Consider the following 27,720-nt stretch of genomic DNA (forward strand, 5'->3'; position numbering starts at 1 on the left):
CTAAATGTTGAAGTACTTTCGAGTGTCTTAGGTGCTACAAATCGTAAGATATTTACATTTTTAACTTTCTCAAAACGTGTGGACTGAGTGAGCACTTACAAAAATTTATTATAAAAAAACCTGACACGTTAGTGGTTCGTTTTGTATTTTACAAATTCCCATTTCACTTTTACTAAACTATACACATATAATAGCGGTCTAAATCTTATGTTTTTCATCAAAATTCGGCTTTTCAAAAGCGTGAGGATTGAGTGAGCATAAGAAACTATTTGTAAAAAAATTAATACGTCACTAGGTGATCTAATATTTATAGAGGTAGGTTGGCCTATTTTTTACTAAATGTTAGTATATAAATATTATATGTTAAATGAATATATTCACTGTTTTCGTTGGTAATTTGTGAGAACTGAGTGAGCACATGTTAATGGCTGTATCTTTTGATTTATCTTTTTACAAATTCAGAGATTCGTTTTACAATTGTTTTAGAACTTTTACTAAATGATCAGCATATTTTTTTTTATTTTCGGAAGGTGCTCACTCAATCCACACACACACCAAAGACCCACAATGGGTTGTAGCGCCATCACAAGTAGGTAAGTGTTGTATTGTATAATTGTATACAGGGTGATTCATGAGTCGTGAGCAGGAGTGAACAGGGTACTGGGGAGGGTCACACTGAGCAACTTTCATAATGGGGCAACACCATTTATATTACAATACTCTTTGGCCGAGCCGCGATCGGGTTCCTATACCTATAGAGCAGGACAAGCGGCAAATCAAGGCTGTACTTGCTGTACCTAGGTATAGTCAACCAATTGGAAACCTAGGCCACTCTACAACCATGTCAAAATGACAAGCAGTAAGAGATTTTTTACAACCTGGGGCACTTTTTTCTCGAAAGGTAGGTACAAGCCTTGTATTACAAGTGCGGGAACTGTCAAATCCTACTATGACATAGTTCTACAGTGGCCTAGGGTTCCATTGGTTGACTGTACCTACATATTATTGGGTTGGTAAGAAAGTAATGAGCGAATCATAACCAATATTGTAATTATTATTTAATTTATTATTTTAATCATTTATCAAAAATATAACGGCCTTCGTTATCTACTACTTGTCTCCATCGTTCTGGTAAAGAATGAATAGCATCGGCGAAGAAGTTCTTAGGTTTAGATTCAAAAAACTCAGCTATGTACTGTCGTAGATGGGCTTGATCATCGAACTTTTTTTCATTCAAGGCATTGCTTAGCGATCTGAACAATGCGTAATCCGTAGGTGCCAAGTCTGGAGAGTACGGTGGATGAGGTATCACTTTCCAACCTAGCTCCAATAGCTTTAGCCGAGTCACTTTTGCAATGTGTGGGCGAGCATTGTCGTGTAAGAAAAAAACTTTAGCATGCTGTGGACGATTCTGACAGATTTTTTGGTTTAAATTTTCAAGCTGATTACAGTATACTGATGCGGTAATAGTCATTCCACTTGGTAGGAGTTCCCAGTGAATAATACCATGAATATCCCACCAAACGGACAGCATAACTTTTTTCGGGTGAGGCTCTGTTTTTGGTGCCTCTATTCCTTTTTCGTTTGGAGCTAGCCACTGACGTTTACGTGTGTGATTTATATATAAGACCCATTTTTCATCTCCAGTGATAAGATGGTCCAACCAGTTGAATGTGCGGCGAAAAGACAGAAGTTGTATGCAGATATCGGCACGGCGGTTTAGTTGATGTCTATCAAGTTCGTGCGGTATCCAAACACTGTATTTGTAGTTTTTTCCCAAATCGTGTAAATGTGTTTCTATGGTGACATGAGAGCAGCCTAACTCGGTAACAAGAGTACGACTCGTTAGCCTCGGATCTCCTTCAATTAAGGTTTTTAATTTGGCTACATCAATCTTCACCGGTCGACCAGACTTAGGTTGATCTGATAATGAAAAGTCGCCACCAGGAGCAACAAGCTGACATATATTACGCACTGCTTCGGCGGCTGAATGGCCAGACTGAAATTCATATAGTAAGCAATGCCTTACATGCACTTTTAATTCGTCCATTTTCTTCCTTATATTAGCTCGGCGACAGCTAGTGAATGACTGACGAGAAACTGTGCGACTCGCCCTTTATATACTTTCGACCATAGAAGATTCTAGAACTCTCTCAAAAATTTTATATGGAATTCAATCGATCGCTCATTACTTTCTTACCAACCCAATATTATAATGTCACGGGTTGAACGTGAATAACTGATTAACTAACATTAATTTACACGAAAAAAGATAACATAGGTACATTAGTTAATTGCGTTCGACCCGTAGGTACTTAAGTAACTTTAAGTCCTTCTACCTAGGGGTATGAATTGTTTTTCCTTCGCATTTTTACGGAAACCTACGAACGTGTCATGCTATTTCAGTCAGTCTCAGTACAAGAATTACTGACATTGTGTGAAATTGACAAATAAATACGAACACGAACGTTTCCGAGAAACTACGATGAAAAACTACGCAACAGGAAGGGTAGTTTCTCTGTATAAAGTTTTCGACGGTTTCCTCCCTGGTTTTGACCTGCATCCACAGGGTTTAATTTATTTATTTACCTATTTATTTAATGTTATACAAATGAACTAATAAATAAAACGAAATAAAAATCCTTTCATATTCATTGCAGTTTATTAATCAAAATCTAAGTACTCTCCAGTGGACGTCGCGTCGGTATGCTTATAATTAATTAACCTTAGAATAATGATGTAGGGAACAAATCAAATAATTTTATGAAATATTTTTTGGTATGTAACACTACTATATATAAATTATAAACTGAAATAGATATACATTAATTAACCTTAGAATAATGTTTAATTCTATTATATTGTCAATCACTAAAACTATTTTACATTATTATATCATTAAGTTTCTTCTCGGCGAACTGTATGTTTTAGTAAGATAATCTTACTAAATACATCTGCTACATCTGCCGCGTCATCATGTGATTGCCGCGAGAGTATGTCGTCGCGAGATAGACTACCCGTCCTTATGTCATTAATACAGTTAGAAGAAGGCGTGTGATCTATCTCGCGGTGACATACTCTCGCGGCAATCATGTGCTAACCCTGCTGGTAATGAAATAGCTACCTACATTAAGCCTGTGCTTAGAATTGCGTTGGATTGTAATATGTACTTAGTAATCATAATTATAAAGCCAAATTTACATGAAAATGAGAAACGTCAAAAACATGTCACTACCGCCACACCACGCCTCGTCTTATACAAAACAAAATAGCGGTAGAGCTTTTTTAGACGTTAGTAGCCGTGTCCACACAGAGCGCGGCACGCCGCGTGAGCACATTGCATTGCCTCGCGGCGTGCCTCGCTCTGTGCGGACCCGGCTAATCCTGTAAATAACTCAGTGGAATCACAGAATATATAATAGTACAAGTACAGAAGGCTCACTCCTTTGATGTTCACAAAACGCCGCCATTCTAAATTCATACCTACATTAACAAACGGACCGCACACGTGCAGACGACATTGAATTCTATTGCGCCGCGTGAAGGTCTTAGCCAGTGAATGGGCCGCGAACTCGCGGCCACCGGCATGTACTTGTAGCGCGGCGAAAAGATCGCGGAGTGAGCCGCCCCTGGTGGAATTTGGAAGTTTTATTGTACAACTATTGAATGATTTTGTTCGCACTAAGTTTTCGCGAGAACAGCCTGTTTGATCAGGGTTTTATCACCCTGAATATGTTAATAGTCTGTAAATTATTTCAAATACTACAAAAATCACTTAAACAATACGGTACAACTTTGCGTTGATGTCCGGACTCCAACTTTATGTATTCTTTATCCTAATAAATAATACAAAATGTACTGTACAATGGCAGTGTTTCTCATTAAATCTATAATGTTAATAGAACTATTATCATAGATGATTATATGAAAAGGAAAACAACAGTTTCAATTCAATTTCAAATATTTACATTATTTTATAATCTATTTACATTCAAATTATAAATATTAAACTTTGACTTGTAGTTAACGCTTAGATAGGTATAGCGGCTAGCTTGTATATTTTAATTTCAAAAATTTAAAAACTGTTCTGAAAATGTAACTTCCAAGAAACAGAGTTTTTGTGGCTTTCATAGAAGGGAACTAATGGTTCAAACTGCAATAAGGTCCTTTCCTTCTTATAGAATGATCATCATTGAACATGCTCCATGTAACAATCCTTAAAAAAAAGAAAGCTACATTTGTATGCACAGGTTTTACTTGTTTTGCAAAAAATAAACATTTTTAATGCAACTTTAGGTACTCGGACTAAAATCACACTAACTTCTGTCAAACACACAATTTGGAACAAATGAGGATTATTAACAGTATGTAGTACAAACAGCAGGAAGGAAAAGGGGAAAGCAGAAATAATTCCCGACTTCAACTCGCAATTGCAGTCATACAGTTTGGGGCATTTAAAGATAACTCTGGTATATAACACAGCAGGAAAAGAGGAACTGATCCATTAGAATTCGGTCACTGTCGTCGTTATGTTCATATTCTACCAGCCTCAACACGGGACATAAAATTCCAACGAGTTCTTGAAAATGCCGCAGTGAGGGATGTGCAATTGTGTACTAGATATATTATGGTCGCGATTGTAAGTAGTGACACCAAGTAAACGGTGCAGTTAAGGGTTACACCGGCACACACAGCAAGAAGGGAAGAGGAACCAATCCATAAAGATTCCGGCACAGTCGTCGTTAGGATCGTAAGCTAAAAGTCGGTGCCATTTGTATTTCTGCTCGCAGCCGCAGTCGCCAGAGCATCGCGCAGTTGATTTTTTGCTGAAATAGAAAAACAAAATGTGAGGCTCAATATAATCAAAAACTAATAATATGCGTTTAGCTATTAGCCGGCCTGTCTATTGTCTATCAAATCTCCCGATAGTGAGAGCCATTAGGTATAGGACCGATAGAGACGAACTTCAATTCATATTATGCAGTCGGCAAGCTGTAATTTAAGTGTGCGGTTCCCGTATAAATTGAAATTGGAGTAGGGTTGCGCTCCGCTCTATTCAGGAGTTGGTTAGGTAGGTAATTCATAATTTATAATGGTACGTGCTTTTACTTTACAATGCCTTTGTGCAAATTGACTTTTGAAGTTTGCAACTTTGCTCCGTTAGGAAATACAGTATTTCTGAATCTGAATGACTCCGTTTAATACATTTAGTTATTTTACCTGCAAACTTCCTGGTGTATAGCTTGCTCGAAGTGCATTGTATTCACGATAGCCCGTAGCTTTCTTGCTGAGTTGAGAGCCCAATAAGGCGTCATGATCTCTGTTTTACTCTGACAGGAGTCCACTCTGAAAATAATAAGTAACATTATTTGAACAGGCAATGGAATTTATGGAATACATAAAAAGGATGGAATAACAAGTTTTAAGCAAAGTGTTAGGCTGTAAGCCCTAATAATATGAAGACGTTTATTCATTACATACAGGATCAAAGTTTCTGCAACTTCTGCATGAATCCGGTAAATGTATTATTTTCTCTCATTTAATCCGACCAATAGTTTAATGAATAATTCTTATAGTTTTTGAGTCGTGAGGGGGTCAAAAGTGGCTCCAAATGGTTCTGTTACTTGAAGTTGGCTTGATACGCTACAGCGTGGCCGCGTGTCTATATCTCCTTCTAGGAGGTTGAGGTCGATTCTTTTAATTTGTAGGGCAGTCGCTGTTGTGACCGATTGTGGATTGGGTAGGTTCGTTCCTACCTATATTTTTTTGTTTGTCAGAGCGGATGTAGCTCACGGTACATATTAGGTACTCTAAGCCTAGTCCAAACGTATTGTTCCAGCCAGCTTCAGAATACAACATATTAAAAGCTAAAGCCACTACTAAGGACCAACTACTAGGTAGAGATAGAGAATCCATGATGATAGTAACTTACCGGCCAGTACTATTAACCGACTGCGGATCAGGTAAGTTCTTGTTGGATGCCTGCCTGACGTGTCGGAAGTAGGAATCGCCCGCGTGCATATCCGGCACCCCTGGCGCGCGTCGCACGCGGCTGCCGCCAGGGGTCGCGAACGACCCGTACATCCGTTTTATCAGCGCCTTGTTCTCGTCTATGAACTCCTCGATTTTGTCTCTGGAATCAGAAGATTTTGTGATAAATAAAGTGAAGTTGTATTGAAAGTACTTATTCTCCGATGCTGTTCAATAACGACGATACGATAACGATACAACGTGCAGTTAAAACATAAACTGAACCACTATAACCATGGTGAAGAAAGTGAAGAAACAACCGTTTATACAGGCAGGACCAAGCATTTTTACATCAAGATACTATATTTAAAAATGTGTTTGCTATGCTACTATGCCATAAGAGCTACCCTAAAGTAATTTAGAGACTATTAGGTAATCGTCTTAGGTTATGTTACAAGATAAATGTCCTGTCTTCGTAAGCTGAATAGGTACTACAGTTGATGGAGCTACTCAAGTGCTATGGAAACTCATAGGGGTCCATGATTTATGAAAGTTACTTACAAACGAAAAAGAAAGAGCACATCGCCATGCGTGATCCCGTGATGTGATGCGGAGGACTGAAATTCATGTTGACAAGTACAAGAAAGGTATTACGAAATACGAATGAAAGTGGAGGGAAGATGTGGGAAAGGAAAACCGAATAAAAAGTTGATGAATGGACTGTATCCACTTCCAGAGAAATGATGTGATATAAGTGAATGATGAGATGGCGTCCGCAGTGGAAGAATAAGGTCTGCTGCGTTGACCCCAAGTAAATGAGACAAGGGCGAGCCAATGATAACTTACAAGGGATAGGTGTTTCCAGCCGTAGGGCAATAGAGCTGATAGTTCCGCTTAATGCATGGAACGCCTCTGATGATCTGTCCTTGAAGCTCATACCCCAGTGCCACGGAGAGAGCTGTCCATAATATCTGGAAATTAACAGAGGGTTCATCATTATTTTGGTAATGGCAGGTTTAGTTTTTAAAAATGCATTTCGGACGCTGTAAAGAGTTCGAACCGTCGCGTCCAATTGTACAAATGCGAATGCGTAATTTTTTTTTTATACCACGTCGGTGGCAAACAGGTATACGGCCCGCCTGATGGAAAGCGGTCACCGTAACCTATGGACGCCTGCACAATTAACCTCGGTTTGTTTATCAATTTTCGATAGTTTTCGTTTGTTACTTGTTGTATATTTTTATTTTTTTGCAACTGTATTAAAAACGTCGTTCGTTACACACGCGGAAATGTCATTCTTCATTACTTTCGATGCCTCAGGACTCTTGATGACTTTAATGACATACTTTCCGCACTAGTAATAACGAAATATACCTATTATATATTGTTATAACGCAAAGCAAGCGAATTACCGAAAGTAAACAACTATTTATATGGGTAAAATAATAATGACTATTTAATGGAACGAATTTAAAATCTTAATTGCAAAATTGTTACAGTAATGTAACGTCGTAAAATCCGAACCTTGAATAAGTACCTATAGTTACATTAACTTTTAATATGCTAAAAAATAAAGTTTAATTCGCAAAAAACCACGAGGTTTGAAAAATGTAAAATTGTGAAATAGTAGCTAATACCTATTTTTAGAATTTGTAGTAGGTACTAATATAAAATCTCTGTTATGAAATCACACAGAAACGGCTAAACGGGTTTGAATTAAATATGTATGGAATTTGCACACATCAATTTGCTACCTACTTTTAATATATTTAAATTTTTAATATATAAAAATTAATTGTTATATTAAGTATAATAATTAATTAATTACCTAATAGTAATTTACAATTTAAAATAATTAAACTTTTCAATATTAATTAATAAAAATACTTATATAATAAATAATTATGTAAAATATTAAAAAAAAACTAAAATTATTATAATATAAAGAGGTAGGCAGAGCACATTTCTTATAATAACTTTTATAATCTAGTTCATATTAAACAAATAAGTTAAAACAAAAATCATGTTAATAATATAAATAAATCAATATACTAAACATATAATAAATTAAATGACTACAAGTAAAACCATCTAAATAACCAACAAATAACAACATCTGTAGTGTGCACACTTGCACTGTTATGCCGCATCCACTAGCATCGCAGTCATTATACCTCCTTAACACTCATATTCTTACTTGTTTATTATCTACGCTGCGACGCATCTGAACCGCCGTTAATAACTAATGATTTCTACCCACTTTTTTCTGCCATGTATGCATAATTGTAAATAGTACTTAAAATAATTAATTTGCAAACCCTTATAAAACTAAATATTTATGTAGTGAACTGCACGTTAGCCATAAGATATTATTTGTAATGTAATTGAATCTCATGTAAGCGAATTTTGTAAATTCTTTATGAGATAATAAATGTCTTAAACCAGATAAATTAAAAAATACATTCTAAAGAAGACGAAAGTTGTGAATAGAAGTTCGCTCTAGGTAGTAATATAATTACTTACATCAACCGTTGTTTTGTACAGTCGACTACAAAGAGATTTATCCACTTTTTCACCTTATTGCATTGTAATAAGGTGAAAAAGTGGATAAATCTCTTTGTAGTCGACTGTACAAAACGTATCAACCACTTACACTAAGTAACAACCTAACAACTTACACTTAACTATGAGCTGTGTGACAAATAACTTCAATTACTACTAGATCTCGTCAGTGAAACATGGACAGGACGTGAACACCTATAGACTCCATCCCACCTTATTTATATGATCTCATACAAATTTATCTGTATCAAAAAATATATACACACTTACACAGAACTGTATAATATATGTTACACTTCTCCTTTAGGCGAAATCACATGATATTAGCCGGCAAAAATAACAAAAGACGACACAGTCACAACCAAATGACAAACAAAACGTAAATAAGAATGAACTCACAATATGGCTCGGGCGGAACAAATCCATATCCGCTGTCGAATTAGTTAATTACAGCCTTCATTAACACGTCCTGCTTGCAAAGAGTCCACTAATTATCTGACAAATTCGGCGTTAGCCAGGCTATCGAATCAACCAACCTAGACGTTTTCATACCACGTCGCACAATGTAACATCAACCTAAGATATATCCCGCGATACGCTCGCTCGCGTAACGCAATAATAATTACCCCGACATGAACTTGTATGTCAGAATGATGTAATAGAAAACATTAGACTAATTGATTGTATGAGAAATCGTCTAATTTTAAAATTATAGAAGTGAGTCAACATAATGAACTAGTCCGAAATAAAATGTCAGCCGGATCACCACCCATCATAACTATTAATTTTGAGGTGTGATTTATTACTCAATAGCATTAATATTAATTAAGCTTGTATGTAAACATAATGATTTGTACATTTTCGTAACGAAACAAAATACAAAAAGAAAAAAATAGACAGTGTCATAGGAGACGGCTATAATTTTGTAATTCAAAAGTAGTCCTGTCTTTTAGACGCAACTATGTCAATAACCTTGCACGATACGAAATAAATTAACATATATTTTGTAAGCAAAAAATGCGAATGTCCATCTTCTGGCGCCTGAACTTATTTGAAAATGATTTATTACTAGATGTAGGTATGTCTTTAGTTGCCGCCTGCCGGTTCTGTTTTTGCGGCCGCAATTGTGAGGTTTATCCGGGGACCGCTTTTGATAATCATCATTTGAAGGTTTATGACGCCGAATCGTCTTTACTATCTGCCAACGACCGGTGTAAGGTCGCAATAAAAACTGCGAACGTTAATAAGTGACTGGATATAACTGAGCATATTTTTTTAATGAATTGCGTAGTTATCACTACCTAACGATCAAAAAAATATAGAAAATGTAAAGTCATGAAGATCTAAATTCTTATCTTAAGAATTATTATGGCTTCATAGCGTCCTGTGTAGTGGTTTTACGTTCATCAATGAGGTATGTTTTAGTTATTTGATTTGAAATGAATACGTTCATATATTATGGACGTAACTAGTACAAGTTCTTTTTTTTTTCTGATTCGTTTTAGGTACTTAGATTTCTGATATCTGAGTAAGATGAAATTTTGAATGTTTGAGTTACTGCTCCACCATTCTTAACTTTTAAGTGACATTAACAAATCATACACACATAAATTCAGACCAGTATTCCAAAAGGGGTACCTAATACCTATGCTGAACACATGCAACTGCTTAAGTTTCAGTGTCACCGTCATGTCAGACTTCAGTATTTAGTATATCACTTTTGTATGATAGGTACGTTATTTTGAAGAGACTCGACAAAAGACCAGGACAAAACAAAGACCGTGTCAAATAAAACGTTTAGTATTGTTATGGAAACAAAAGCAGTATGTTCTATGCCACGCTTCCGATCAGCGGCACGAAAGGACAAATAGTTTGAAAATAATTTAGTTTTGATGGTAAGAGGCCTTATGGAGTGTCCTTGGTCCCTTGGAGTATGGGACGAATGTTAGTGTGGGATGCTACCTGCGTAGGAATCATTGGCACCGTCTCACCAACGGACCAAGATAAAAGCGGGCGCAGCGGCAGAAAGTGACGAAATTTTGAAACGTAATAAATACAAAAGTCTTGGCAAAGACCTTTTTGTACCTCTAACTCTAAAAAAAACTCTAGGTCCATGGGGTCCCAGCGCGAACAAGTTGTTCACAGAAATCGCGAAGCGTCTGGTTGAGGTAAATGGTGACCGAAGAGCTGGCGACTTCCTCGCACAACGTATCAGCATTGCCATACAGCAAGGAATGTCGCCAGTATCCTTAGTACAACGCCTTAAGGGCCTATTTTAGTCATTACCTAGCTTTTAAGTTTAGTCTTAGTTTCTTATATAATTATGTAAATATGTTTTTAAATAAATCTGTCCAATGAATTTAAATTCTGTAATGATTTAGTTTTTAAATTAAAAAAAACCACGCTACTATGGGCTTATTTTGTCGATTTCACTTTATTTATTTTTGGAAGTTTTCATACGAGTACTTATGCAAACAGAATCATGAGCTACCATTACCATTTTTTCCCACTGAGTCATGATTTCTCATATATGTATTATGTAACTTGTATGATCGTTAGATTCTCATTGGAAAGTTAAAAAAAGTTTGAATTTTTGGGACTATTTTTTTTTTTTTTTTATTAGGATTGAAAGAGATCATTCTTAAGAATCGAAACAGCTCGATTCCTACACCGTAACTGAAATTATACATTGCTTCTCATCTAAAGTGTCTTTAATACAATGGTTGCCTATTGTAATTGTATTAGCACTAAAGTCAATGTGACCATTATACGGTTGATGGCAGAGTTTTATGCTAAACCATTTAGACATTAAATCTAAATGCGAACCATCATGGCATTTGCAAGATCCAAGGGCCTTATTCTCCATTTGTGCGTTGGGCGTATTAAAACAATATTGACGTTTGTTCACATACAGTCGCTTGTTCTCAAGTGTAATTACGAGTGCAACACCAGAAATTATATGCTTATTTATATGATAAATAAATAATCACGCTGAAGTATATAGACTTTGATAGAAAATATGTTAACCACACTTTCTTTGTCACCCAATATCGTTCAAAATCTGCACGGTCTGCACCCAAAATCCTTCAATTGATCATTTTACTACTTAGCAATAGATAAGTCCTACCACCATTATATTGATTTTTAGCCGCACAAAAAACATAATAAAATAAAATGTTTCGAAATTATAAGTACTCTTTTGGTCTTCAATGTCTTCATTGCATATGCACTTAGTTAGCAAAGATTCCTACCACCATTATATTGATTTTAAACTTTAAAAACAATATAAAATTATATTTCGAAATTATATGTAGGTACATGTTAGATAATATTCGTGATTGGCATTAGCACCTCAGGTTTTGATATTATATGGGCACATTTTTTTTGTTTCTTAATCCCCATTGCTCGCGGTATTTGCGCGTCTTTGACTCTATTCAGACCACGTAATCTTGAACGTGACATTTCAAATGAGTCACTAGAACAATGATTTTGGTAGCTCAAAATATAGAACTATTTCAAATGCCTGTAGACATTGTCTATGTCGTCATTGTCGTGAGACTCGTGGGTTTTACACGAGTAAGCAATCACAATTTTTTTTGTTTTCCTGGTGTAACATGTTAAGGCAAATGGCGGTCAGTTGACCATTTGTTCTGGTACGATTCAATTTAAGTAAAGCTCAAAACCGGGAGGAACGGGAAAAGAGGGGAGAGGCATATTATTTGCCCACTAGACTTGTGTCGTTCACGAACTATGAACTGTTAGGAATAAAATCCCATCAATGACCGAAATGAACTGAATCTTTCCTTGCTCTGTGAATCGGTCTTTGCTCATTTAGTTCAGTATAGGATCGGCGAGGGCGAGCGGTTTGGATCGAGAACGAGTGTGTGACTGCGCCGACCGAGAGCGAGCTATTTAAGTAGCAAAGCGACACAAAAACGTCAAGTTTTCATATTAATATTCGGTTACTTACAACCTTTCGGCTCGAAATTGTTATTATCTGTGGAATATTCGTATTATTTTGACATTTTTGACACTAGTCGATCCCATTCGTTCTGATCTTTCCTACCGTAGTGGTCGCTGGTCTGACTGAACTAAATGAGCAAAGACCTAAAAGAGCGAACTAGTTCGTGGGAGCGATTGAACGAGATCGGAGCGCTCCGATCAATGAACGAAACGGCACAAGCCTATTGCCCACCAATGTGACATTACACGGTCTTATCGTTAGTAATAAATAAAAACAAGGCTTAAATTTACATTTTTAAATTTAAGAAAAACAGATACCTATCTGAAAAGGCTTTTGGGATCTAACTAAAATTAGGTAGTCCGTTTTTATGTGATAAAGATCCACAAGAAATATGTTTTTACTATATTTACAAAATTTAATTTTCTAAATGTTAGGCCCTCATGCAGTTTTTAGGGTGATGTTTTTAATTTTAAAATTGAGTCTTCGTGTGTATTACACATTTCTTGTTATAAATACCTAAAATTTATTGATGTCGATGTCTAGTTGTCTACCAAAAATTTTGATACAAATAGTAGGTAGTGATTCGTGTCTATATTCACGGTAAGTTCAGTAGACATGGAATGTTATCATATTAGCTTGCAGCTTGCAGGCTAAATATATCTCTACTTGAAATGCAAAGGAAAACTGCACAACGTGTGAAAGATAATAGATTGTGCAAGGTGAATGCTCTCCCAGCAGCCAGGCTGCTAATGTAAATCATTCACGTTTTATCTGTGGTTTGCCCACGCGCGTGAGTCAGTTGCGCGGACGTTTCCTGCGGTCCTACGCCGCCGCAATGACAATCACGTGGCGCAGAGTTTGAGCTTTGACGATTTTGGATATGACGAGTTAGATGGGAAATTTAGGATTAGACTAGAATAGTGATTCAGCACTTTCAGCACAAATTTAATGGTCGATTTTCTAAGACAGACCTCGTTATTTAATGCAAGATTCAGGAAGAAGGACCACTCGGTCAATAACGAGTGAGAACATGATTATTATTCCTGCTGTCCGTGTCTAATATCCTTACACTTACAGCTTTTAATAGTTTCCATCTCCAGTAGATGAAAGAGTGAATATGATCGTGCAATGATACTATGCAACAAGTATCGCTACGGTCGAAATCATTATTTTCCCTATTGTATATTATTGAGACCTTCATAAATCATTTATAGTGTTTTTAATATTATTGGGTACTATTCATCTTAAATTCAAATAAATCCAAGGTAAATTATACCCAATATTATAAAAAAGCATATAATATATGTGTATATAATTAATTAATTAGCAACTAGGCACGCAAGTTGACAGGCAAAACTCGTATGAAAATCGGTTCGCTCCGATTCGTGCGATAATCGCACGTTCGAGAAAAAATGTCATACGAGAACCGGTTTAGACGAGTCGAGAAATGTTATGGAAATATCTCCCGAAAATTCTACTCTCCGTCTAAACTATTTCGCCTGGCGATAATCGCCTGGCGAGTCTCGCATACGATACTCGTATGCGAGTTTTTATTTCTCGCACTAATGTAAACGTTTTGGTACGATACTCGCCAGGCGATTATCGCATACGATTATGTCATACGAGTTTCTCGACCAAGACGGGCGAGAAACTCGTACCATCTAAATGGGGCTTAAAACGGGAACAATTCGATTGTTCATCAACTATCATACTATTACCATGCAGTTCACCGTACGATTTCAGCTTGTCAGATACTAGCACTGTTTAGTATAGCCCGCTTTTTCGATAAACTAACAGGCCGGCGATATCATCCAGTGGACCCCTTTAGAAGACGCTAGCTTCTCCTTACTTAAACCAATCTATGCTAGACTTAGGCGGCTAAGCACTTGATTTATTTAAACAAGTCTCACGTTAACAAGTCTATGCTTTTAGTGTGTCCATTAAGGAGATGGAGATGTTATTATGGAGACGAAGCGCATAGCGAAGAATTCTAGATTTGCTTGATTAAACCCAATTTACGATTGTTAATTTATTGGCAAGTAATTTGCTAATTGATTACACGTTAGTACCGTAACCTCATTTTATGTGCATGATGAGGGGATACAACTTAAAGTAATTAACGTCTAATACAAATCAATCACTGCGTTTCTTGTCGGTCCCATAGTTGGATACACTCCTATAATTTAGGAGGTGTTGGCCACTGGCTGGTACAGTCGAGTTCATAAATATGTGTATCAGTGGCGGCTGGTGAAACTAATTAATATTTTAGTAATATCACACAAATTTCGACGATTTCGTAAGCATTTTGGGCGAAAACTTAACATTCATTAAAGAAAATTGCAACAAAGGATCAACTTTTGATAGCAGGTATGAAGTGTATAGACGTGATAGAACAGGGCGTACAGCGCAGCGCGGCGGGGGCGTGCTGGTGGCAGCGCGGCGCGGGCTGAGTGTGTCGCGCCGGGACGAGTGGTGTGCGTCGCCGCGGCACGAGGAGCTGTGGCTCACCGTGGAGCCGCGGGCCTGCGCCGGCGCCGCGCCCCGCTCTCCGCGCGCCTCGCCCCGCCATCGCCAACCGGCCGGCCTGCCGCCACTGTTGCACATCGCTTGTGTTTATTTCCCGCATAATGATAATCACATCAATTCTCTGCGTTGTTTTTTTGATAATGCCGCTAATTTAATTAACACTTATCCGGATGACATTTTCGTTCTTGTAGGTGATTTTAACGTTTCATATGCCTCTTGGTCCTTGTGCGCCGATTCACATCGCCTCAATATTGAAACGTGTGAAGATCCAACTGCCACAGTTCTCTCCGATTTTATAGCTCTGACTTGTGTAGGTCAATTTAACACTTGTTTTAATATAAATGGACGTGTATTGGACCTGGTGATGGCCAATGTTGGTTGCACTGTCGGCGCCTGCTTGTCACCACTTACGCCGGAGGACCCTCAACACAAAGCATTAAATATTTCACTGGCCCTAAACTTGACTAGTTTTTTACCATGCTTAGCGCCTAATCAGTGTTCTAGACCGATTTTTTACCGCGGTAATTATGACCTTATTCGCAAGGATCTGTCGGAGACTGATTGGTCGCATTTGAATAATATGAATGTTGAGGATTCTGTTACGTATTTGTATTCGGTACTTAGAACACTTATTTTGAAACATATTCCTCATAAAACCGTTAATAATAATACTGGATACCCTCCTTGGTTTTCTCGTTCGCTAATAAGACTTCGCAGGCAGAAGCTGTCAGTCCATAAAAGATGGAAAAAGTATGGCAACCCTCTTGATAGGGCAGAATTTGAATTATTAAGAAAAAGGGAACACAAACTATCTACCGAATGTTATAACAAATTTATTTCATTAGCTGAAGATCGAATACACAGTGATCCTACTTACTTTTGGTCGTTTATGAAGTCAAAATTTCCTAGTAACTGTGTACCCGACCAAATGTCCTATCTTGGGGAAATTTCGAAAGATGGACCGACTATTAGCAACTTTTTTAATAATTATTTTAATTCTGTTTTTGTTCCTGGCTCTTCTGTGTTGCCTGATTATTTACATGTGGCTAATGAGTCCCCTATTGATATTAGTACTGTCGATATTTCGGAGGAGTGCGTCTTCAAGTTTCTGGAGAGAGTAGATATTAGGAAGGGTAGCGGTGCGGACTTAATTCACCCCCTGTTTATTAAAATGTGCGCTCGTGAATTGGCAGTACCTTTAACCCAAATTTTTATTAAGTCTTTAGCCCATGGTCACTTTCCTTCTAGTTGGAAAAAGGCCTTGATAACGCCTATTTACAAAAGTGGCGATGCGCACCTAGTAACTAATTATAGACCCATTAGTAAACTGAACATATTTGCTAAAATCTTTGAAAAGATCATATACAACAAAATTACTTCTACTTTCTCTCAACACATTGCGCTAAGTCAACACGGTTTTTGTCAGGGTCGGAGCGTAGATACTAATCTCCTGACATTTACCGATTTTATCATTAACAAAATATCTTCTGGAGATCAGGTGGACGTCGTGTATACCGATTTTTCTAAATGTTTTGACAAAATAAATCACAATCATTTGCTTAGAAAACTCTTTGAGCTCGGTATACACGGCGACCTCCTCAGATGGATAAAGTCCTATCTATGCAATCGTAGCCAAGCAGTTGCTTTAAAGGGTTTTACCTCATGCTTCCTTCCTATATCTTCCGGAGTGCCCCAGGGGTCTCATCTAGGTCCACTATTTTTTATCTTATATGTTAATGACATGGCAACCTGTTTCCGGAACTCTGAACATCTCGTCTACGCTGACGATACTAAAATATACAAAACTGTATCCTCGGAGGCAGATTGCCATGCATTACAGCACGATCTCGATAACTTTTCCCGTTATTGTTCTGAAAATCATCTTTTTTTAAATACTGAAAAATGTTACGTAATAAGCTTTAATCGTAAACACGATCCTCTCATTTTTAATTATACGTTTTCAGGGAATAATATAACTCGGGTATCCTCAGTCAGAGATTTGGGTGTTACTCTGGATTCACAATTAAATTACAATTTACATATTGATAATATCTGTAATCGAGCGTATAAAAGATTAGGTATGATTCTTAGGATTGGCCAGCCCTTCAGGCGGCCCAACACTTATAAACTATTATTTTTTTCGTTTGTTAGGAGCATTTTGGAGTTTGGTTGCGTTGTCTGGACGCCGCAGTACCAGGTCCATATTGATCGACTGGAAAGGATCCAAAATATTTTTCTCAAGTCTCTGTGTTACAGAACTGGTAATTATTTCGAACGAACTTCGTCTGCTGCAAAGCATTTTTGTGTCCCTTCCCTTAGTAGTCGTAGGCATTATTTAGATGCAATGTTTTTATTTAAAATTCTTAAAGGCGTGATAAAGTGTCCGAACCTTTTAGACTTAATTACTTTCAATTGTCCGCGACACCCCCTACGTCCTAGATCTCTATTTCATATTAGTTTTGCTCGTAAAAATTACTCAAAGCACACTTTTTTCAGACGAGTCCCTAGTTATTATAATAAGTATCTATTTGACATTGATCCTTTTAACACTTCTTTGTGTAGTTTGAAAGTTTTACTCAAGCGAAAAGTGTTTTAGATTTAGACTTAACACTAGTATTACAAATAAAAAACCTAAGTGTACATTTTTGTTCGGTTTAATATGAGTAACTAATATTTACCTCCTCTAACTAAATTAATTATAATTGTATCCGATCGTAGTAAAGAAAATGTATTTAGTCTAATGACTGTAAAACTTCTTAAGTATTACTTACTGTTCATGATTTCTTTTGCTTACCTATTAGCTTACATACCTAATTTTGTTAGTATGTTAACAATCTTTATATTCAGTAATGAACCTCCAGGTCTTTTTTTTTATCCAAATTACTTAGTACCTACATTGTAGTACACCAACTCATTTGTTTATGTGACTGTTTGTGTTCTAAATAAATTAAAAAAAAAAAAAAAAAAAACTTTCGTGACGGATCACGCGAAAACTATAAGTGCTAGAACCAAAGTGTCAATGAATGATTTTTAGTAAATTTATTAAGGATTACTTTGTTCCTACGCGCTTTTTCTGTATCTTCAACAGTTTTGTCAGAAATCGGGAAAAACCGCATTTTCGGCTATTTAAGGGGGGGAATAGGGGTGACGCAGAGGGGGGAGGGTTGATGAAAAATAACTTCGGCCTATAATGTAAATATCCCAATAAAAAAAAAAATTCCATTAATTATGCCAAGATTTTCATACATAACTTTCCAGGAGCAACGTACTAATAGTTTTATCTACTGTATTTATTTGAGGATTTGACCATTGTTAAAGATATTGAAGTAATAACCTGTGACTAAACCGGTTTTCTCACTGATTTACTTCACTGAAAAGCACCTAATAAATAAAATACAGTATAATTTTATTCATACTTTACTGCTAGGCACCCAGCTGGATGTATTGCGAAATAAGTAGATGACATTTTGCTACGGTTTACGGTTGCATTGAGTGTTGGGTTACTTATATTCGGTTTTACATAAATTACACAGCTTATCGCACGATTTAGCTTAGTTGGGTTATTGTTACTTTTCTTACGAAATCACTGAGCAGTATTCGGTTTTAATTCAATAAGGTGCAAAGGCACCGGTTAAGTATGCTTAACCCAAGAAGATGTTTATGCTCCTTAATATCCTTATGTTATGGTTGTAAACTATTCATAAATCATAAATCCAATACCCTTAAATGAAATTGGATAATTCTAATTAATAATATGCGCAAATTGGCTTTTTAGGCTATCCTTTTCTTTATCTTTCAGTACCCAGGAGTATATGTAGGTACTAGCTTGTGCCCGCGGCTTCGCTCGAGTTAAATTCGAAAATTGCAGAATGCTCCATACAAACTTCCACCCCCCATGTTAGGAAAGTGGGGGGTTAGAAAGAGACAAACAGTAGCCTATGTCACTCTCCATCCCTTCAACTATCTCCACTTCAAAAATCACGAAAATTCGTCGCCCCGTTTTGCCGTGAAAGACTGACAAACAAATAGACACACACACTTTCCCATTCATAATATTAGTATGGATATTGTATAGTATAGTATGGATTACGTTTCAGAGTGTTTTCTTTTCATATTATTTCTTTTTTTTCTAAAATAATAGCTAGAGCTTAGTATGTAATTTAGATAATTGATAATTATAAGTTCTTATGTTAATTAGCAAGACAATTGTACGTGGGGTTATGAGTTACAATCCAGATTATCTAGGCTTTACAATTTATGTAGGCTGTCGTTTAGCCAAAACTAAAACATGTGGGCAGTTCTAACTCATTAACGACTAAATTCATAGCAAGTCAAAAATACAGGACGGAAACTTACATACCTGTTGTGATCGCATAAATTACAAAAAAGAAATATTTTTTTTCACATAATATAATTGTAGCAAAGTGTCTGCGTTTTCAGTTTTCACAAATGCAACAAGGAAAATGCTTAACTTGAAAAAGAAATGCTGCGCTTGAGATTAGCGTCCGTTCCATCAATTATTAATATATGCCTCAATTTACCACATTTTGGCTAAACCATCCATCCAAGAAAACATCGGGAAACACGAATTATGCGAAAACCTACGAGTACAAACCGAAATTTCGTCAACTCGCTAGCTTTGAACTAGAGTGTTTACTGACACGCGCACTATGTGAGCGGTTTCTTCACGCAATTATCACCTCTGGTGGCTAGCCGAATGGCACAAACGCTCACGAAACGCTCACGAAACGAAGCGCTAGTAGATATCTATCTCTATCGCGCTTGCGTATTGGCGCGACAGAGCCAGCGGCGTATCGCTTTCGTTTGGCGTCGGAGAAATGCCATTCGGCTACGGGGCCAGGCTGGCGGTCGGCGGGGGCAGGCGATAGAGATAGATATCTACTAGCGCTTCGTTTCGTGAGCGTTTCGTGAGCGATTGTGCCATTCGGCTAGCCACCCTGGGTGCGTAGCCGAATGGCATTTCTCCGACGCCAAACGAAAACGAAACGCTGCGCCAGTTAGCCTGGCTCTATCGCGCCAATACGCACGAGCGATAGAGATAGATATCTACTAACGTTTCGTTTCGTGAGCGTTTCGTGAGCGTTTGTGCCATTCGGCTACGCACCCAGTTGTTGACTAAGCTGTGGCAGGTACAGCCAGTAGAAAAAGGTACTAACTGTATCATATACCTACGCTATAATTTTATTTCAGATGAGGGTGTTGTGTTGACGCTCAGACGAGGGAAACTCTTTGAATTTTGTAATTTTCTTTCTGCATATATGGATACTTTTTGTTTTGTAGGTCCGGAAGAGGGAAGGAGGGAGGGAATCAACTAACGAAAACATGCATAACTTTATCGGGAATAACTTAAAATATAACTATGACTACACCATATAATTATGTCATTACCCCCCCTTACTTAACCCTTTCAGGCGCGCAATAATGCCGTCTAAAGATGTCGCTAACTAGACGTCGTTAACTAGGTACATTTTAATTAACATGCCTCGCACGAAATGGTTAAAATATTAGGTACATATTAGGTATAGTTATAAGTATGAGTGAATTCTTCGAAAATTACATACATAGTGCAATAAGTACATATTTATTAAGAATATTGAGTAATGTTTTAACTTGAGCAACACGATATACAATTATTTGCTTTGCGTTTGTTTGCCACAGGTTTGGTGTGTTTGACCCGCATTTGACCGCATTTAATAAATAAATGTAAAAAAAAATTCGATAGAACGAAATTTATATTCTGTGTTTATTTAGTTAATTGATTATTAAGATTCGGATAATACTTACTATAATATAACTGAACAGTTTTTAGGACAATAATATTTTAAAACAGTTCATTATATCCCAGTTAGTTATCCCACCTCACTATACGAGATCAAATTTTAAAATAATATCTAATACATATTATTATAATATTATTGCAGTTGTATCAAGTTTACTCCAGTAACTTTATAAATGTATCTCAAGCAAGATGTTAAGACTATGTAGAGATGTAGAAGAAATTGAACTGATTTTGAATTTAATCGTTTTAACGCCAGCTCAAACTTTTCTTAGCTAATAATTAGCTTTTATATAAATTATACAGCGTGTTACCACCACCCGGGCCTTTATTAAAACCAACAATAATACAGTCATTTAGCAATCGTTTGCGCAAATAGGCAAATCATACATAGTTATTTAAATTAACTGAAAAAATAATTTTCCGAAATCCCAACATTCCATGTAACGCGTGCACTTCTTAAATTGTCATTACTCACATCGCTCATACTTATGAGCTGTCATTGCCCTCACTTGACAAGTGTGTGTGCTGTACATTGCTGTGTGATACTATACAGCACGACCACGGATGATTTTATTAATTCTGATGCGGTACAAATTCACGAAAAAATGTACTTTTTTGTACTGTCGTTTAAAAAAAATGTACCCTTATGATTTTGGAGTTTCGACATAGGGCCCGGGGTCGTGCTAGGTAGGTACTCCCTGGCACGACCACACTATATTTAATGAGATTTTAAATTTCTGTTGCAGTACAAATTCACGAAAAAAAATGTACTTTTTTGTACTTACCTTTAAAAAAAAAATACCCTCATGGTTTCGGAGTTTTGACATGGGGTGTGGTCGTGCTAGATAGGTGGTACTTCCTGGCACGACCACACTATATTTATGTTTAATTTGATGGTGAAATGAATACTAAACAAGTGTTTTGAAATTGTACTATGTAAATTACTTCAAAAACTTAGTGCGGTCGTGCCAGGGAGTACCTATCTAGCACGACCACAACCCATGTCGAAACTCTGAAACCATGAGGGTACTTTTTATAAAAAGGTAAGTACAGAAAAGTACATTTTTTTTCGTGAATTTGTACCACTACGGAAATTAAAAAAATCATTAAATATAGTGTGGTCGTGCCAGGAAGTACCACCTATCTAGCACGACCACACCCCGTGTCAAAACTCCGAAACCATGAGGGTATTTTTTTTTAAAGGTAAGTACAAAAAAGTACATTTTTTTTCGTGAATTTGTACTGCAACAGAAATTTAAAATCTCATTAAATATAGTGTGGTCGTGCCAGGGAGTACCTACCTAGCACGACCACAGGCCCTATGTCAAAACTCCAAAATCATAAGGGTACATTTTTTTTAAACGTCAGTACAAAAAAGTACATTTTTTTTCGTGAATTTGTACCGCATCAGAATTAATAAAATCATCCGTGGTCGTGCTGTATAGTATCACACACATTGCTGGCAATAAAATTTTTGTTAGTAAGTTTATAAAGTTAAAACTTTTAATTATTAATTAAATTAAGGGCATGGTTAAGTTAAATAACTATGTGAGATTACGTTCCTTTGAAAAAACCCACTTGTTGGTAACATACTGTTTAAATAAGTCTTCAGGGAGAAATTTGAAACTTACTGGTATTTGATAGAATGATCCATTATTAACAGTCTGGTAGGAAGTGAGAGGAACCACAGGAACTGATCCGTTTCTGAGCAGAATCGGCCCTTGCACCGGCGTCACGGCTGGCTGGCCCGAATCTGAAAACAAACATAACCTTCAATTAGTACTAATATAAGTATATATATACTTATGTCGGCGATCGATCGTATTATGATTTGGCAGACCGTGAGATGTGAAAATCATTGTCTTGTTCCTTGAATCGTACGTGGAGTTCCTATTTCTGGGAAATTTTCCCTTGGAGCATCTGAAGAAAACCTAACAAATAACGAATCTATCCTGCCGATCTATTTTTTTAATGCGATTACCTTAAAAATGGTACACAGTAACTTGACGCCGGTCTTCAGAATTGACAACATGTCATATTTTTGAGTACTACTTTTTATTGTTTGGTTTGAAAGAACTCAATAATAAAAGAGACACGTATTTTTTTATTTAAAAAAAAACTGCTATTTTAATGTGAAAATCCCTCTTTATTACTACTTCGAGCAGAGAGCGCGTAAGTTACAAACGTCAAGCCTCAACTTAATGACGTCACATGTGTTGTTTCATACACCTAAGGAAACGACAAAATCATTTCTAAAAAAAAAAAAGTTTTAACAGTCGGCTTAAACAGTCCGGTATGTCTGACTGTCAAGTGTCACTGTCAACTAATAGTGAATGACTATGAGCCATAGACCGACTTCCGGTTGGGACGCCATCATAGCGGTTTCGTGTCGTGAATAATTTATTTTTCTTCTACTCATTAATGTTGTTTAAAGTGTAATATTGATAGCGTATTATGCAGTAAACTAATGGTGTAGTGAGAAGCTGATGAAGAATTGTTCTCGAAACGCGTTTAGCCTCTTTTTTGTCGTAAACGGCCGGTAGTCCACGTGCTCTTGTAAAATCTAGCTATCAATTTACAAGTGCTAAGTCACCGTACAATGTCGTACTTACCGTACAAAAATTACTAATATTAGCTCATATCACCTTGACACTGGCGAAATAGTCCCAATGGACTGAAGCCATTTAATTTTAAAAACTGAACTGATAATTTTCCTGTGAGCCGCCGGCATAAAGAATGTACTAATGATCTCACAAAAGATTACCAAAGACCGTGCAAAATAAGAGGAAATGTCCAAAGTAGAGCTTGAACACAGACATGTCCAAAGAATTAGTGCAGCCTGCTTTATTATTTTAATTCCGCGTTGTCCACTCTTCGCCTCATTTGCAGAAATATGTAAGTATGTTACATTGCTTTTCTTTATATGTATGGCAAGCGTGACGCAGTCTTTACGCAAGGTATAACAGCGCGATGTGTTGTGTGCAAAACTTTCTTCCTATATCTATGGTTGGTTAAACTTTTATGGATAAATTGGATTGGCCATATGAAATGGTTACATGGTTGATACCCGAGCAAGCGAAAGATTCCAACATTGAACCGCGAGCGTAGCGAGTGTGGTTCAATAATTTTAGTAGTAGTAGTAAAAGTGGAATCTTGAGCGTTGCCAATATTGATACCCGAGCAAGCGAAAGTTTCAATATTGAACCACGAGCGTAGCGAGTGGTTCACAAAGTGGAATCTTGACGTTGCGAAGGTTAAACAAACGTTGCCTCAAAGTGAAACACAAAATTTTTCACCACACCAACACGAACAAAATACTGACTATAAAACATGAAACTAAATCAAATCCCATCAATTTATCCAATATTTATGATTCGAAATCATTTATCATAGGAAAATTCTACCAATCAGCCTAAGACATCAAGTTAAAATTTGTATGAAATTACTCTTTTGGATAAAATGCAATATTGCTATTTGCTATATGTGGTGAAAAACACTTTATTGCACAAAACAAATTACATAGTGCACAGAGAAGTTATGTCTCAGAAGCGGTTAGAAATATGAACAAAAGGTAGTTGATTGGGGAAATATGACGCACGACGATTCCTTCTTTGCTTGAAAGTACATCGTTCTCTTACACCCGGCATAACAGTTTCGCCATATTTCGGTACCCATAGTTCGTATGCACTAATTAGTACAAATTACTCACACACAGATAGACAACTGCAGTTCATTGACTCGTCTTTAAAACAACACTGTATTTAAAACTTTTTTGCGTATTTTTTCACAGCGCGTATTACGTGCATCGTATGCCGGCGCTTTTGCAAACTGAAGGTGCTTCGGACTTCCTTGCCTCTCTTAAAAACGAGGGTCAATTGAAATACACTTCACACGTGTATACAAATATTTGTTGTGGAGCTCACACAAAAAACTTAAACAATCAAACGTTTTTATAACTTCAAAAAATTTTAATGTAAAGAATATTATTAATGTTACTTTGTGTCTTTCAAATTTTAATTGTGTATTTTGTCAATGGTTATTCATTAAGCAGTCATATCCTGTGGAATTTTCACGAGAAGTATTATTTTAGAATATCAAGAATAGATTGGAATTTTTGGAACTTTTTTGCGAAACAATACTTACTTCTTCAACTAGAAATATTTACAGAAACATTCGTCTTCTATGTACAAGCAAGCATAGACTGCTATCTAGCTCGAGTCTGCCTAAGCTAACTTCTTCAACGAATTTGAAAGAAATAAGCGTGAAAATGTCATTAAAAATGACAAAATTTTCTTGGTTTGATGTTTTATTATCAATCATTCTTTTACAGGTTGTCATAAGTCATAACAAAGTTAGCTAGGTCTAACTCTATCTAACAGACTACTGAAATTTTGCAGAATCACGTAATAAATTATAGGAATTTTCGACCTCGCCTAGAGTGCGATGACGCCAAATATTCAAGCCAAGTCAATGTTAAGAGCATCAAACCTTTGAGCTTACTAAACAATAGGTACTTCCTTTTATTCTTTGCTAATATTTGCACTGCGGTGTGGTTTGATTGATCTGATATCATCTAAGTGACCTAGATATTTTTCACAATCTTCGCGCTCGTCATTTTTCACCAGAAAGGCAGAGTCTGGAGTTTTTCATGATCCACTAAAGCTTTTTCACTGTCGTCAGATCTTAGATTATGGTATTTATTGATTTAATTTAAAACTAGCCAAGAACATTGTAGGCCATATTATTGCCAATAAGCGTCCTTAAAATGGTATGAGTTAAATCAAAAGGAACTCTAACAATTAAAGTACACATTACACAAGTATATTATGTCTGCCAAAAATTATTAAGGATGTACCGGTACGTAACTTTTAAGTAGGTAGGGACATAAAAATGGAAATCATGTAATACTCTATGATTCATACCATAGGCATTACAAGAAAAACAAGGTAATTTCATCAGAGAGCTAGGCGCGTCATCTATTCAGGTCAAATGTTACAAAACTACTAATCTCTCCACATGTAGCTAGTTAAGGGGTATATGGGGAGGAGCATCATCCTTGTAGAACTCTAGTAGTAATTTTATTAACAGTAAGTACAGTACATTTTAAATGTGGTAATGTATAGTCCTTACATAAATACACTAAACATGGCGGACTTGTTGCTTATAAAAACGAGCTTCTATTTGTGATAAATTAAATTACACGCACGATGAAATTGGTTTAACAGAAAAATTGATAAATTAAATTACACGACTAACGATGAAAAATTGGTTTAACACCCCGTCGTTTTTGCGTCGGGGGTTAAAAACAACACGTTTGAAAAAAAAATCATCTGTTATAATTATAAAATACATTTTTTTTTAATAAATATATTTTTTTAATAAATACAAAATTATCGATAATCGTCTAGAATCCTGAGACAACAATAATGCTTATACTCGAGTTTATTAAAACATTCAAAAGTTTTAAGGACATTTTGCACACTACCGAACCAAACAGCGGATGTTATGTGACATATACATAGTATAATATAATGCAAAGAATTATTTGAGTAGCATAGATGATAACTAATGGTTACATGAAAATATTATGCTGTAGGTTTGTTTCGTTGAATTGTTTCAGTTTAACTTGCGATATTCAATTTTAATACATAACTGACGCAGCTATGTGCATAGTATCTTCGCCTTAAGCAAATGTCGGTAACGTTAAAGAAGACATTAAGAGATTGACGCGTTCATACATAAACATTACAGTAATTGGTCTCACTCACCTCGCTTAGACTCCATTGATTAATATGTGAAACAAGCTTAGACATTAAACTTTTACGATCATGGTGTAGTTAGAGAAAATTGCTTTTGAATCTTAAAAAACATTGCGTCGGATTTTCGAATATGGGTGTAGATATAGCACCTTGGGTCGCTCGCCCAGTAGTTCTCTTTAATTTGAGACCTAACGAGACTCCATCCAACAGCAAAAAGCCGGTATGCTAGAAAAAACTATCCGCTGTTGGAGTTGGATGACAAGCTGATGATGGCGTCTTATATTGTTTAGAGCATTGGGTTGTGATCCAGTGGTTGTGGGTTCAAGACTCACTCAAGGCAGTGTTTTTTTTTAAATATTTCTAAGATTTATGTAAGGTACAGCTACAGCGGGGCAAATCTCGACTGGGTGGCAATTGTAACTAATTAAGTTTTTCCATTATTACACTGTGATGTTGAGTTCTACACGTATCCACTGAACACTCCTACCATAATATAACCGGTGGACACTCTATTTAATAATGCAAACATTGTAAAACATGGAAAAAATGGGCCAGTTACATTTGTCCCCCAGTCGAAATTTGCCCCATCCTTTACCTTATCCTTTATCTTTACCTTAGTATACTCGTATCTGTAGACCACAGGTGCATTGAGCCACAACCTTCCATCTACGTGAACAAACAAGGCTCGGCCCTAAGTAAAGTTTGTCTAAAAGACAGTCGAGAATATTGACCTTAAATGCTCTGGGATTTTAAGAAACTTGCATGATTCATTCGTCCATGACATAGAACAATAAAATATCAAGATTATCAAGTTTTTTTTTTTGTAAACACCACTTATATAAACTGCGACAAATACTAGAAAAGATAAAATTGGCACAGTTTTAAAACCTTAATGGATTATGATTTGAAGGAGTTCATACTTCATGTTTCGCTGATGATTGATGAGATGATTGTTTAAGGCTGTCATTATGATGCAAAATTGATAGAGACGTTACAAACTTACAAACAACTCAGACATAAGAATACGGCAAAGAAGAATACCTGTGTTAAACAAGCGGAAGTCAAGAAATTTAAATTGCAGGTCATACCGCTGTACATGTCATCAACCTTGTGCATTCTATTTTATTTATACAGGATTA

General features: G+C 36.5%; 1 protein-coding gene and 1 long non-coding RNA gene across 2 annotated transcripts in view; both read right to left on the bottom strand.

The window, feature by feature from the left end:
* Nucleotides 1–2,648: 2,648 nt before the first annotated feature.
* Nucleotides 2,649–3,527, bottom strand: LOC125231088. The gene is made up of 2 exons (XR_007177592.1): nucleotides 2,835–3,527; nucleotides 2,649–2,725 (listed from the first exon to the last, which is right to left on the bottom strand). It is a non-coding gene; the product is annotated as an uncharacterized LOC125231088 (long non-coding RNA).
* A 227-nt stretch (nucleotides 3,528–3,754) lies between these two features.
* Nucleotides 3,755–27,720, bottom strand: part of LOC125231073 (protein spaetzle 3) — a 44,527-nt gene continuing 20,561 nt past the window's right edge. Inside the window, exons 3-7 of the mRNA XM_048136418.1 lie at nucleotides 22,454–22,575; nucleotides 6,817–6,941; nucleotides 5,933–6,133; nucleotides 5,221–5,346; nucleotides 3,755–4,826 (exon numbers count right to left, since the gene is read on the bottom strand). Of these exons, the coding sequence (XP_047992375.1) occupies nucleotides 4,670–4,826; nucleotides 5,221–5,346; nucleotides 5,933–6,133; nucleotides 6,817–6,941; nucleotides 22,454–22,575 (731 nt within the window). The 3' untranslated portion in view covers nucleotides 3,755–4,669. The remainder of the gene's footprint in view (nucleotides 4,827–5,220; nucleotides 5,347–5,932; nucleotides 6,134–6,816; nucleotides 6,942–22,453; nucleotides 22,576–27,720) is intronic.

The sequence above is a fragment of the Leguminivora glycinivorella genome, chromosome 11 (assembly GCF_023078275.1).
Source record: "Leguminivora glycinivorella isolate SPB_JAAS2020 chromosome 11, LegGlyc_1.1, whole genome shotgun sequence".
Taxonomy (NCBI): Eukaryota; Metazoa; Arthropoda; class Insecta; order Lepidoptera; family Tortricidae; genus Leguminivora; species Leguminivora glycinivorella.